The following is a 12,786-nucleotide window of genomic DNA, read 5'->3' on the forward strand; positions in this document are numbered from 1 at the left end:
GGAAAGATTCGTTGAATAAAGAAATGAATGAAGGGTCACAGCAGCAAGGATCATCAGGTGACCTAAAATCTCGGAGTGGAACTTAGCAGCGGGGGGATTCTAGAGTGCAGACGATTCTTACATCAGAGGTTCCACATATTCTGTCTGCTCAGTCAGATCTCAGTCAGCGGTCTCAGTTTCAGAGAGCAGATTCCAGCTCTCTGTGGAAAGAGCTGTCAGAGCCAAGCAGGATCTCAGGGTCCTGGTCCTCGGGAGTCTGGGGCGGGGTGGGGGGGAGCTGAAGAGAATTACCAGAAACCCTAAAGACAGGTTTCGGAATCCTCCTCTGAGAGTCTGTCATTCACAACCAGCTGCATTCACAGCCGACGATTTTACTCACTTTGGAAACACAAGGGGAAAGAAACGTTTTGTTGACTTGAATCTTTTATGTGAAATTCTCTCCTTTCCTACCTTCTTCTAGGACAGCTCTCATCTTGTTCTCTTTCTGTCTCTCAAACGTTTACCTGTTCTTTTTCCTCTGCCCACCAGCTGGTCCCCTGGATTCTGCCCTTGGGAGCTGGCTTCTTTCCTTTTCTTTACACTCTGCCTGGTTCGTTACACCGGCTCCCAGGCCTTATCTCCCATAAAAACCCAAATCGATCTTTCTAGCCCTAACCACGCCTCTGAGCTCCAGATCCCTACTTCCAGCTGCGTCTGTGCCTATGTGCCTATGGTGCCTCAAATGTGTCTTAAACCAGACTCATTGCCTCATCCTCGACATCACCCTCGCTTCTGGATGCTCCACCTCGATGAAGAAGGTCTCCACCTTTCTCGTTCCCCAGGCTGGAAATCCTGAGCCCCCTTGCTCTCTACACCCCATTGATTATAAAACCTGTCAATTCAATTTCAAAAACCTCTCTGGAAGCTCTTGTGAATTTTAATCCAAGTCCTACTAACCTTTCACCAGGACTGGGACAACCACCTTCCAGCTGGCTCCCAGGCCTCGTTTTTCTCTGCTCCACTCCGTTCTTTATACTGACTCCTCTGCCTCACAGAGTTATTTCCCACGGCCTCTAGGAAACAATCTGGCCCCGGCTAAATTCTCCCCCTCATCCCACACAACTCCTTTTCTGTCTCCTTCCCTCTCCTGTCTCCGCTGTTCTCTCTGACTTAGAACGTTCTTCCCTCTTCTATACCGAGAGGACCTCGCGTCATTGTTTAAGGTCTGCCTTGATTGTCACCTCCTCTGCTTTCCTCCTCCTTCTCAAGTTACACTCATTGTCTTCTCTGTGGTCCCACAGAGCTTTTTTTCAAACCTCTCCTATGATACTAATTGCATTGTTATATCAAGTCGATGGTTTCTATGTCTTCCTCTCTTGAGGTAGGCTGAGCTCCTGGAGAAGAAAGACCATTTTCTTTGCATCCTTAACAAGTTCCTGGCATACAGCAGCTGTCAGTTAAATGCTGAGTAAAGGAATAAAATAATACCCAGTCGAAAGCTAGGCCTAACTAGGGGCCAGCTGTTTCTTTTGGTAGCAAAATTTTCCCTTTTCTTTCTAAGCTAGCTAGTCACAAGGTACTCATTTAGCTGGGGGGAAGAGGGTGGTGGTTAAATAGAAGTTGGGAAGACGATGACCAGAATGATTCAAGAAATGCAGACTTAAATTAAAATCTGCCTCCATCTTCATTTGCGGTGTAATATTAAATCGTTCGAACTGCCTACTGTTCTTCCCTCAAACTGAAGAAGGGCCTTGCTCCCACCTTTTCTGTCCTTTAAACTTACTTCCAGGCTCCCCGTCTTGTTAGGTCTCCCTCCTCCTCTCCTCACGTGGATGCTGCGTCCTATCTCTTGCATCACATTTTAATCATAATTTTCTATCTTCTACACTTGATCACCAGTCACCAGATCACCTGAGGGCAGAGATTATATCCAATTATCTTCGTACTCCTAACTCATTATAATAGGGTATAATAGCTGCCCATAAGTACTCCATGAAATGTCTATTTTTTTTTTAATGACATTACTCAGGGAAATTTTCCTGGAGATAAAACACATACAATGTGTTTTCTTTTCTTGTCTTGTTTTTCAAAGATTTCAATTGTTGAAGACATAAAAATGGCCAATAGGCACATGAAAAAAAAGCTTAATATTGCTAATTATTAGAGAAATGCAAATCAAAACTACAATGAGGTTATCAACTCACACCAGTCAGAATGGTCATCATTAAAAAGTCCACAAACGATAAACGCTGGAGAGGCTGTGGAGAAACGGGAACCCTCCTACACTGCTGGTGGGAATGTTGTTTGGTGCAGCCATTATGGAAAACAGTATGGAGAGTCCTCAAAAAACTAAAAACAGACTTACTCTATGATCCAGCAATACCACTCCTGGTCATATATCCAGAGGGAACTTTAATTTGAAAAGATACATGCACCCCAATGTTCATAGCAGCATGATATACAATAGCCAAGACATGGAAACAACCTAAATGTCCATCAACAGATGACTGGATAAAGAAGTGGTGGCATATATATACAATGGAATACTACTCAGCCATAAAAAAGAACAAGATGCTGTTTGCAGCTACATGGATGGACCTGGAGATCGTCATACTAAGTGAAGTAAGCCATAAAGAGAAAGAAAAATACCACATGAGATCACTTATATGTGAAACCAAAAGAAAAAAAAAAGACTCAAATGAACTTATTTACAAAACAGAAACAGACTCACAGACATAGAAAACAAACTTATGGTTACCAGAGCGGGAAAGGGAGTGGGAAGGGATAAACTGGGAGTTAGAGATTTGCAGATACCAACTACTGTATATATACTAGATATACAGTTTCTTCTGTATGGCACAGAGAACTATATTCACTATCTTGTAGTAATTTTTAATGAAAAAGAATATGAAAAGGAATATATGTATGACTGAAACATTATGCTGTACACCAGAAATTGACACAACATTGTAAACTGACTATATTTCAATTAAAAAAAAAAGATTTCAGTTGTGAAGATATGTCCTAAGAGGCCCCAGAGAGAAAGATCACTGTGTACAGAAGTGGCTGAAGACGGTGGACAAAGCACTTTGCATCTTTGTAGGTGACAGAGGGAAGAGCCTTGACCTTGCCTGCTTTACACGGTGAAGCTTAGTAAGGTGGGAGGGAGGGAGAAGAGATGGAAGAGAGAGGGTAAGAGAGGGTAAGGGTGGGGTGGGGGGGAGGAAAGCAAAGGGAAGAGGGTTCAACTGGATGGTGGCTGAACAAGTTCTCCAGGACAGGTCAGATCTGATTAGGCAAACAGGAGAAAGGATGGACATACAGGCGATCCAAGGACAGGCTGATTAAGAAATGAGACAGCAGATGCCTCGGGTTGAGAACTCCAGCCACCCTGTGTGGTTCTGCATGTGTTTGTCTGTGTTTAAAGAGACTGTACACAAAGGCAGCCTTCGGAGGCAGGTCTCTTTCCTTCTTGCTTCATGCTTCCCACCCAAGATAAGCAAATAAACATTTAGAGAGCAAATGCGCACAGCCAATGTTTCTGAATGGGGCGCCGTCATGCAGAAGTAGGATTCTAAACAATCCTGCTACCTGATTCACGGAGGAGGTTTGTCCAGCAAAACCTGAAAAGAAATCTGAGACACTGGGCTGCCTCTGGCCATCTGTGCCGTCAGCTCCCCCTCGGCGTTCTCCCAACTGCCGTGAGCTGCCACCGTGCTGTTTCTCTCAGCTTCCCACCGTGCGTGGCAATAGCTGGTCCTGGTGGAGTTCATTGCCAATGCTGCTTTATGTACGAGAATGTTTATTCTTCCACTGGGCGATTCAACACAATGGGAATTGTTATACAAACAGCTGGTGACTCCCCAGAAGGGGAGATGTCCATTTAATTACAAAGGTGCCAAGGAGCAATTTACTTCCCGCAGGGGCTTAAGCTCAAGGCACTCACCCCCTCTCTCAATTAACCAGCATTTTGGTTGTACTTTGCAAGAGAGTATGTTATGTACCAATTTGAAAATCATACTAATACATACTAGTTTGACAGCTCCCCACCGTCACAATTGCCTTCTATCTTTCTTTGTTTCCATTTATTTACTCTTTAGAGTATCAATAGTCCTGAAGACTTTTCTTTAAAGGGAATTTGACTATATAGCACTGGGGAAAATGAAACAAGACAAAAACAGAGAGGCCAAACACTCTGGAACAAGAGAGCACACATACAAAGCAGTGAAAACACATTGTGCTGAGCAAAAACCCTGCCCGTGTCACTCCCGGGTGACCAGAACTGCAAGGGACCCAAGAGGTGACTGACTTTAACCCCTTTTACAGGTGGGGACACTGAGGCCTAGGGAAGGAAAACGATGTGTGTGAGTCCAAACAGCCCACAAGTAAGAGAAGGGTGAGAGCCCCAAGCCAGGGTCTGGAAGAAAGGTGCATGCAGTTTGCTTTCATTGTGTGCTACCTCTGGGCTACCTGCGGGGTGTGAGCCTTTAGACTAGGTAGACAATTATTCACCCAGGCCAAGAAAGGCACACCAGCTCCTCAGAGAGTCACTGTGGAGGATCTGCAGCCAGCTAGAGTGAGTGCCAGGTGGTGGAACTTGGCCTTCATCTTTTCCTCCTGAGACTTGCACAGAATTTAATAAGAAGCTGTGCATACAGTAGGAGCTCAGACAATTTCTGGATGTTCATCCAAGGCACTTCACCATAAGCCTCATCCTCTTAAGTAGCAAGTGGCAAAGCATGTGACAGCAAAGCCACCAGGGAAATGGGATGTTGGTGAGATGGACCAACGGAGGACATCACCCATCACAGCCTGAACCCCCGACAGAAAGTCCAGAGGCTCAGGATGCTGCTACATCTGTCCCTCCATCCTCTCGGGAAGAGAAAAACCAGAGATGCTCCCATAGGCCTCTGGGAAAGCACCCAGTGGCCCCTGGAGAAACTTCTAATGAAGAAGGAAGGGCTTTCAGTCCTAAGGGGGCTACAGGCATCTCATTTTCCCAACAACCACTCTGTCCTGCATGGGACTGTGCCCACCACAGTGCAGAAGCCATTTTTCAGTGAGGTGTTTTTGTTTTTTTTTTTCCCTCTCTAGGGCTGGAGTCTGATCCCATTTGAGATAAATCAGAAGACACCAATATGGCAGTCCTTCAAATCCCTACCCTGGCTACAGTCAGCATGTGGGCGTGGGGTGAGGCACTGGCTCTGCTCTGGCTGAGGGCACCCTGGGGGCACCTTAGCAGAGACAGGTGCAGGGGATCAGGATTGAAGTCCTGAGGAAGGTGGCCTCTACACCATGCTCACTGCTTCACGATCACAGCTCAATGAGGAGCTGAGACATGTCAAAGCCAGGAGTAACCAGGAACCCAGCCACAAAGGGAGTCGTGCAGAATGAAATCACCACTGGAGTAGCAGCCTCCCTCCTCACTGAAGGGGTACAGGCACGACCACCCCCAATTGGTCAGGTGGAACCCCACCATTAACCCTTGCAATGGTCCTTGGTCCTTGGACTTATGAAGAATGTCAAGAAGGTCGCATGTCATATCAGTAAACAAAGGATGTTGTGGCCACCAAGCCAGCAGCCACTGCAGCCGCCCTCGTCCCCAACTGTGCACCCTGAGGGGGTGGAAGAAAGCAGGGGGGCCCTAGAGAGTTGAGGTGCACATCAAAGGAATGATTTCAATGAGTCCAGACTCCAGCATCTTCCCATATTCAGAAAAGTACCAAATTCATTAACTTGAGATGTCTGGTTTTCTTTAATTAACAGTAGTCTTTTGATATCCTGACTACCTGGTTTTTGCTATAAAAACTCCTATACATCCTGGCTCCTCCCTCACCTCTTCCAAGCTGCCTCCCAGGCTTGAATCCTCAGCAAGTCCCCCGAATAAGACATCATTCTCAACTTTTAGGTTAAGCATTTTTTTTTCCAGCTGATACTGTCCACACTGCATAGACAGGAGAACTGAGGCTGAGGGCATTCAGCTGCTTGCCCAAGGTCACCGGCTAGGAAGAGGCAGAGCTGGGATCCAAACCAGGCTGTCCCAACAGCTGCCACGAGTTAGAGGTCTGTGTGTGTCAGGCAGAGGATGACTGGGTCGCTTCAGTCCCGGGCTGCCCAAGCAGAGGGACACCCCCTCACACGCATCCTCACCAGAACCCGCTGGGATGGAGCTGGCCCTGAGCTCCGCCCCCCACTGTCATCAGCAGGAGCAGAGCTGGCGGGAGACAAAGGAGTCCCTAGGCTCGCTGTTTCTCTGAAAAGCAAAGCCTTTGGCACTGAACATTCTTGTTCTCCCAGTGAGAAGCAGCTAGAGTGTGAGGCAACTGAGGGCGGGGTAGTGACAAAAACCACAGAAAGTCATGAGGCGAGATGCTCTTTACTCTCTGGGGACCTTAATCTTCTGAACCCCAATTTTCTCATGAAAATACCAATGTCTGAAACTCAATAGTGATTATGGATATGAATCTGCTTTGTAATCTCTAAAGTGGCCTAGAAATCTAAGGTAGTACTAGGGCCTAACAGGGAATTTTCACAGACACTGAGTGCAAGGGGTTGTAATTACACTACTAGCACATCCAAATACATCGAGATTACCCAGCAACAAAAGAAGAGACACTACTATTACATGCAAAATTGTGGATGAGCCTCAGGAATATTAGGAAAGAGTCCAGGCAGGCACCCGAGTATGCACTGTGCTGATTCCACTTACATCCAAGTCTGGAATATGCAAGCTGATCCAGAGTGACAGAAAGCAGATCGGTGGTTGCCAGGGCAGGGCTGGCAAGGGAACTGACTGCAAAGGGGCACAGGGAGACTTACGGGCGTGATGGACACGTGCTGTCTTGCAGTGGTGACTCCACGAGTATATTCATTTGTTGAAACTGATCAACCGTTAAATAGGTTTAGCTTATTGTACATAAATTATGCCTGAATAAAGTTTAAAAAAGAATGTATGCCAAGGTCTTTCTTTTGAGCCAGGTTCTTTGGGTAGCCTGGAAAGTTCACTGGACTTGCGGTTCTAGTCCGAGAGGGTCATGGAGACATGGCCTCATGCAGGGCAAGTCCCTGAGCTCCTCCCAGCCTTAAGTCTCTTCATCTTTAAAATGATGCTTTTATCATGAGTTTACCTTATAGGAGGGCTGTGTCGAACAAGAGGGATATTTAGTGCATGTGAGAGCAATTTTTCACTTGTAAAATAACACACAAATGTAAGGAAGTGCTGTGTGGACACTTGGTTATGATGGGTGGGTTGGAGACGTCCTTGCCCCGTCCATCTATAAGATGCCATCACTTCAAGTTTGCCCTGGTTGGTCTCTTCTTTCTATCCAAGGCCCCTGGGAAAGCAGCCACGACGACCCCCCTCCATAATCAGCCACGATTTAGAGATGCTGAATTAACCAGGTACTTTCAGAGGACCCAATGTCAACCTCCAGGTAAGCCAGAGAAGGCCAGAGAAACTGGATACTTGAATTCATGGGCCCTGCAGGATGCCTCTCAATTCCGTGTAGAGCCAGTTTGGAGCTGCTGTAATCTTTAGGCAGTGAGGCAGAGCTAACGCAGCTGACTATCCAAAGCAAAGTCAAAGGTGCTTTATTCAGCTCTTTTCTCCTGCCACGTCCTGCTCTTTAACTTGGCATTGTTCAAATATTCCCACTGGAAAATCAACAGCAATAACAACATAATAGCACATGTATATTGTGCTGGAGACCTCAACCACCACCTTCCCTCCTGTCTTTTCTTTCCATCCAACACAATAATACCATAATCATCTCTACCTTGTGTCCAGATTATATTTCTAACTAAGTCCCTCCCTACCCAAGAGCTCATTTCTGTCTTCACAAAGCCTCATGAGTCACACAGGACACGTGGAGGTCCGGCACCGAAGCTGATCGGGATGTGGCAGGAAAGGCGTTCAACGGAAGACCTGAGTGTCAGTTTCAAGTGTCAGCTTCAAGTGTCGGTCGAATTCAGTGTATCACACCTCTGTCCATCCTTTGGTAAGATTCTATTTCTCAATCATTAGGAAACATTCGAGAGCCGTTTGCTGTAGACAAAGTAGCAGCCACAAGCAGGCCCAAAGGATACAGAAGACCAGCATAGTATCAGCAGGGCCTCCTCAAATTCAGGCACTCGGTGACTGCTCCTGGAGCTGGCCTCCAGCTGCAGAGGAGCCTCACTGTCCCCCAAACCTCAGAGGCTAGGAAGGGGGCAGTAAGAAGTGCAGAAGGGATGCAAAGCAACACTCTCAGAGTTGGTCCTGCCTCCTTGGGTGACGTGTTCGGCCCCCTCCTGGCCCCAGCCAGGCCTTCCCCCGGACAACACATGCTCTTCCTTTTCCTTCAGACCAATCTCGCTCCAGTCTTGACAACGCCTTTATTTTTAGAACTTTTGAAACAGGGAAGAGCTAAGGGCACAGAAAAAGGAGAAGGGATAGGCCATATTGGCCCCTTGACAGCTTCCTTCCTGAGGCCTCCCTAACACCTCCCGGCCTTGTGCTTCCTTACACACACACGCGCGCGCACACACACACACACACACACACACACCATAAAGACAGCCACTTCTCAGTCCTTCTCCACGTGGTGGGTTCTTCTATTGTAGCATCTAAATTGGACTGAAGGTCACAGAGGGGGACGGAAAAACCCGAGCACAGCTCCAGGGGAGAAATGAGCTAAAGGAACATGCCTGGGGGTCACCCTGCCTGCTCAGCACTCCTCTCCCGCTGCTGTCAAGCACTTAACCAGTGTGCACTAATTAATCCTGGTGCCCTCAGAGGGATCCAGCGCGCCCTGAGGCCTTGGGTGACTGATCCAAGACTAGAGCCCACTGGCCCACCCAGAGCCCGGTGAAGGGCCCTTGTTTCTGTACAACACCAGGCGCAGTTACTCCAAGAGGGGAAACCAGAGCTGTCGGCCTGGCTACCACCGTTCTCTCCAAAGGGCCAAGCTCCAGATCTCGGGATCATCCTTTCTTGAAGCATCACAGCCTGGTCCTCCTGATCCTCCAGGAAACCATCACCACTCTCTCCCGCTTTCCCATTCATCATGCTCCCTCCTCCAGGTTTAAGGCCTAAGGAAGAGCCTTCTCAGAAGCGAAGCCCGATGCCCTGGCCCTCTTTCTTCTCAGCCCATCAAAACGAAGTTATAAGTCCTCTCTCTGGAATCTCAGCTGGCCCCAGGGAGAGGTCCCTCTTCTTACTGACCTGATTAAGTTATTAAGAGGAAGGCTGACCACATCAGCCTTTCTGGGCCGAAGTGAAAGAGATGTCAGCCTGGATAGGGAGTGGAATAGACCAAGGGCTCTAACCTTCCGAGGCAGAGAGTTTGAGAGACGGAACAGCAGACCCACCTCCCTCCCCAAGCTGTTTCATCATGACCCACTCTGTCTGCTTTTCAGTAAAGGAAGGCAGTGCTAGTAATCATTGTAGCTGTGATCGGCTGCATAGTGGCTCCTCCCAAACTATTCACGTCCCAATTCCTAGAACCTGTGACCATTACCTTATGGCTAAAACAGGGGTTTTGCAATGTGATTAAGTCAAGGATCTCAAGATAGGAAAATTATCCTGAATTATCTGGGGAGGCCCTGAATGCAATCACAGCATCTTTATAAGAAAAAGGCAGAGGGAGATTTGACACAGAAAGAAGAGAAGGCAGCGTGACCTCGGAGGCAGAGACTGGAGGGATGCAGCCACAAGCCAGAGGATGCCGGCAGCCACAAGGAGCCAGAAGGGGCAAGGACTAGACTTTCCTTTAGAACCTCTGGTGGGGGGCACAGCCCTGCCCACACCTTGATTTCAGCCCTTCAGAACTGTGAGAGAAGAAATTTCAGTTGTTTTAAACCACCCAGATTGTGGTAATTTGTTACAACCGCCACAGAAACTAACATGGTAGCTAACACTTAAAGATCACCCACTCTGTGCCCGGCATTACTCTCAGTGTCTTACCCACATTAACTCATTACATCCTAGTCCTGGATATGAGGTCTGAGCTATGCAGACACTGCCTGGGTTTGACCCCCAGATTCACTGCTCACTGTTGTGACCCTGAGCAAATGACCTCTAAACCTCTGTCTCCTGGTTCATCAAAAGGGCATATAATTAACTTCTCATTGGGTTGCTGGGAGGATCAAATGGATAATAAAAGTACAGTACATAATAAGTACTCAATAAATGCTAGCTACTATGACATCTCAGGGATTGAACAAGCCAAAATTAGATCATCATCCTAATCTATCAGGACATGGATGAGGTCTCCTGGACCCAGTGCAGGAAAGATGTCCTGTTAAAGCGACTCTGAAGAGCAAACATGACAGTCTGAAGGAATCAGTTACGTATTTCTTCCCTTAATTAAGCAATTTGGGTTCTGAATGCTGGCCTCACTTCAGAAAGGGCAGGTGCCTGGCACCATGCTGCTTCTGCAGCCTTGCTCTGCAGACTTCCTGACCTCCCCTTCTTAAGGAGACCTATGCATACCCCCTCACATGACAGCTTCCACACCTGACAACCCCTGTAGAGCCCACTGCATCTTCTCCCTGTAACTCTGACATCAGGAACTGGAGTCCCAGTGCTTGGAAGTTAGTGGAAGGCAGGACTGTCAGCCCACTTTATGGCCTTCCAAGGCCACTCCAATCTTCCCAGCAGGCTGAGGGGAAAGATAAGATCAGGGGTCAGCTTTGATTAAGAGGTTACAGCCATGTGAGTACAGAAAAAGGTTTGCCCAGAGGGCAGGTAAGGGAAACCTAGAGCTATCTCCTGAAAAAAAAGGAGGGGGGGGGATAAACTTTGATCAAGTTGGCCTTTTCTGATAAAGTTTGCCTAACTCCCTGTTAAGGTGATGTCATTCAAAGAAACAGCGCCCCACAGGCTCCCGGGCCTCGTGCCCCCACCTAAGAAATCTGCATGCGAGGAATGAACCAAGGGAGAAGGGCCTGGCCACCCGGCTAGGCTTCCTCCCAGGCAGGGTTCCAGCCCCGCGGTCTTGGGTGGCCAGTTTCCGAAGACTCCTGCTGCGGCTGCTGCCTTGTGCTGGCGACCAGGCCTCTTCCCAGCAGGCTGCTGGGGCAGCCACCTGCGCGCTCTCTGCCCTTCCCTACCCCACCCTCCAGGAAGAGGGATGAGGGGGGACCGCTCCCCCTCCTTACTCTCAGGCACCCACAGATTTCTGCGCTGCCGTCACCACTGACGAGAACCCAGGTCCCCTGGGGGAATTGCTTCCCCTTCTCATTCCATCTTCCCCATCAATGAACACGCAGCAGCCCCCACGCTCCCGCTCCTCCTACTCCGGAGGGAGACCGAACCCGAGAGCGACATCCGGAGCTGGAAGCTGCTGCAGTGGGAGCGCCGGCCTCCCGGCCCGGCTGTTCCTTGCCCTTTCCCAGCCATCAGAGGATTCCAAGCCAGCCAGGCTTTCCGGATCGAGAGGGTGCCCGATTCCTCCGTGGGGCCCCGCCTACCCGCGGGCCCCGCGCTGGAGACCTCGGGGAGCTCGCGGGAGACCTGCTGAGCCCCAGCCGGGGAGGACGGGCGCCGGGCACGGTCCCCGGGACTCGAACGCGGTGCTCTCGCCCGTAGGCAGCCCACGCCCTTAGACACGCCGCACCAAAGGCATCCCAAGCCAGCCCCCAGCCCAGCGCTCCGGCGCGGCGCCCTCCCCTGCACCGGCGCCGGGAGGAGCCGAGTCCCGGGCCGCCCGCGCGCCCAGCCTGCCCCCAACAGGTCGCGGGCAGCGGGGAGCGCGCCGCCCGCCCGGCAGGCGCGGGGAGGCGAGCCGGAGCGAAGCCGAGGGCCGGGCGCGTGGGGCGGGAGGGGTCGCGAGGGCTGCGAGCCCGGCCACTTACGCGCGGGCTCTGGGGAAGCCCATGGACAGGAGCACGTCCAGCGCCGACCCATGCTTGATGGTGCCCGGGCGCTGCTGGCGGTTCCTCCGCGGGGTGACTTTGCTGTACAGCTCCTCTCTTGCAGCCATGCCGAGCGGGCTGGGGTGGCCGTACTGAGCCATGGCTCAGCGGCCAGCCATCGCCCGGGAAGACGCCCAGCCGGAGGGTCCCGGAGGGCGGAGGGGTCGGTCTGGGGAGGGGGCTTGGGGACCGAGAGCCGGGCGGGCGGCGGCGGCGGCGGCGGAGGCGGCGCTCGGAGCTCCCCCGGTGTCGAGACTCTGACGCTTCCTGGTGAGGCCACCGGAGCCAGAACGGCCCGCGAGCGGCTTCTGCCGGGCCAGCCGCCAGCGACTCGGGCCCCCGGGTGCCCCCTGCCCGGCGCGCGCAGCAGCCCTCTCTCCTCCGCCCTCTTCCTCCTCCTCTCCTAGCAGTTCGGGAATTTGCAATGAGTAATTTTTGAATGGATCAAAAAGGAAAAGGAGCCTTGTGGGCTGGCCCTGTCTTGCCCGTACCCGGCCCCGCCCCTCTCTTAAAGCGGCAGCGCGGCCGGTGGCTGCTCCTGGCGGGGCGCGAGCTGCAGCGCAAGTCCAGGTGCTTCTGGGCGGAGGGCTGGAACCCGCGAGGGCTGCCCGTGCACGCTGGTTCCGGAGAGTCGTCCCAGCGCCGTGGCCTCTCCACGGCTTCCATAGAGGGTCAGCTGGGCCTCAAGACACCAAATCAACCCATTTTGAGTTTCCTATGCTTCTAGATGGGGTTTTTAGTGGAAATTGGGCGAACAGATGGACGACGTTAATGAACCAGAAGGCCGCGCTATAAGGCCCAGATAAAAGGTTTTGCTTCCCGAAGACCCTGTAAAACCCAGATGATTGTTACCGCCGTTGGAGTCCAAATTCTTATCAGCTGGCCAAGGGGCCACACTGAAGGTCTACCGTG

The 12,786-nt window shown here is 50.7% G+C and overlaps 1 protein-coding gene across 2 annotated transcripts in view; it reads right to left on the reverse strand.

Annotated features, from left to right (window-relative positions):
- UBASH3B (ubiquitin associated and SH3 domain containing B) overlaps nt 1-12,311 on the reverse strand; it is a 132,830-nt gene extending 120,519 nt beyond the window's left edge. For both annotated transcript variants that reach the window (XM_072953824.1, XM_072953827.1), the window contains exon 1: nt 11,815-12,311. In XM_072953824.1, the coding sequence (XP_072809925.1) occupies nt 11,815-11,975 (161 nt within the window). In that variant the 5' untranslated portion in view covers nt 11,976-12,311. The remainder of the gene's footprint in view (nt 1-11,814) is intronic.
- Between the last annotated feature and the right edge of the window lie 475 nt (nt 12,312-12,786).

This window comes from Vicugna pacos, chromosome 33 (assembly GCF_048564905.1).
Source record: "Vicugna pacos chromosome 33, VicPac4, whole genome shotgun sequence".
NCBI lineage: Eukaryota > Metazoa > Chordata > Mammalia > Artiodactyla > Camelidae > Vicugna > Vicugna pacos.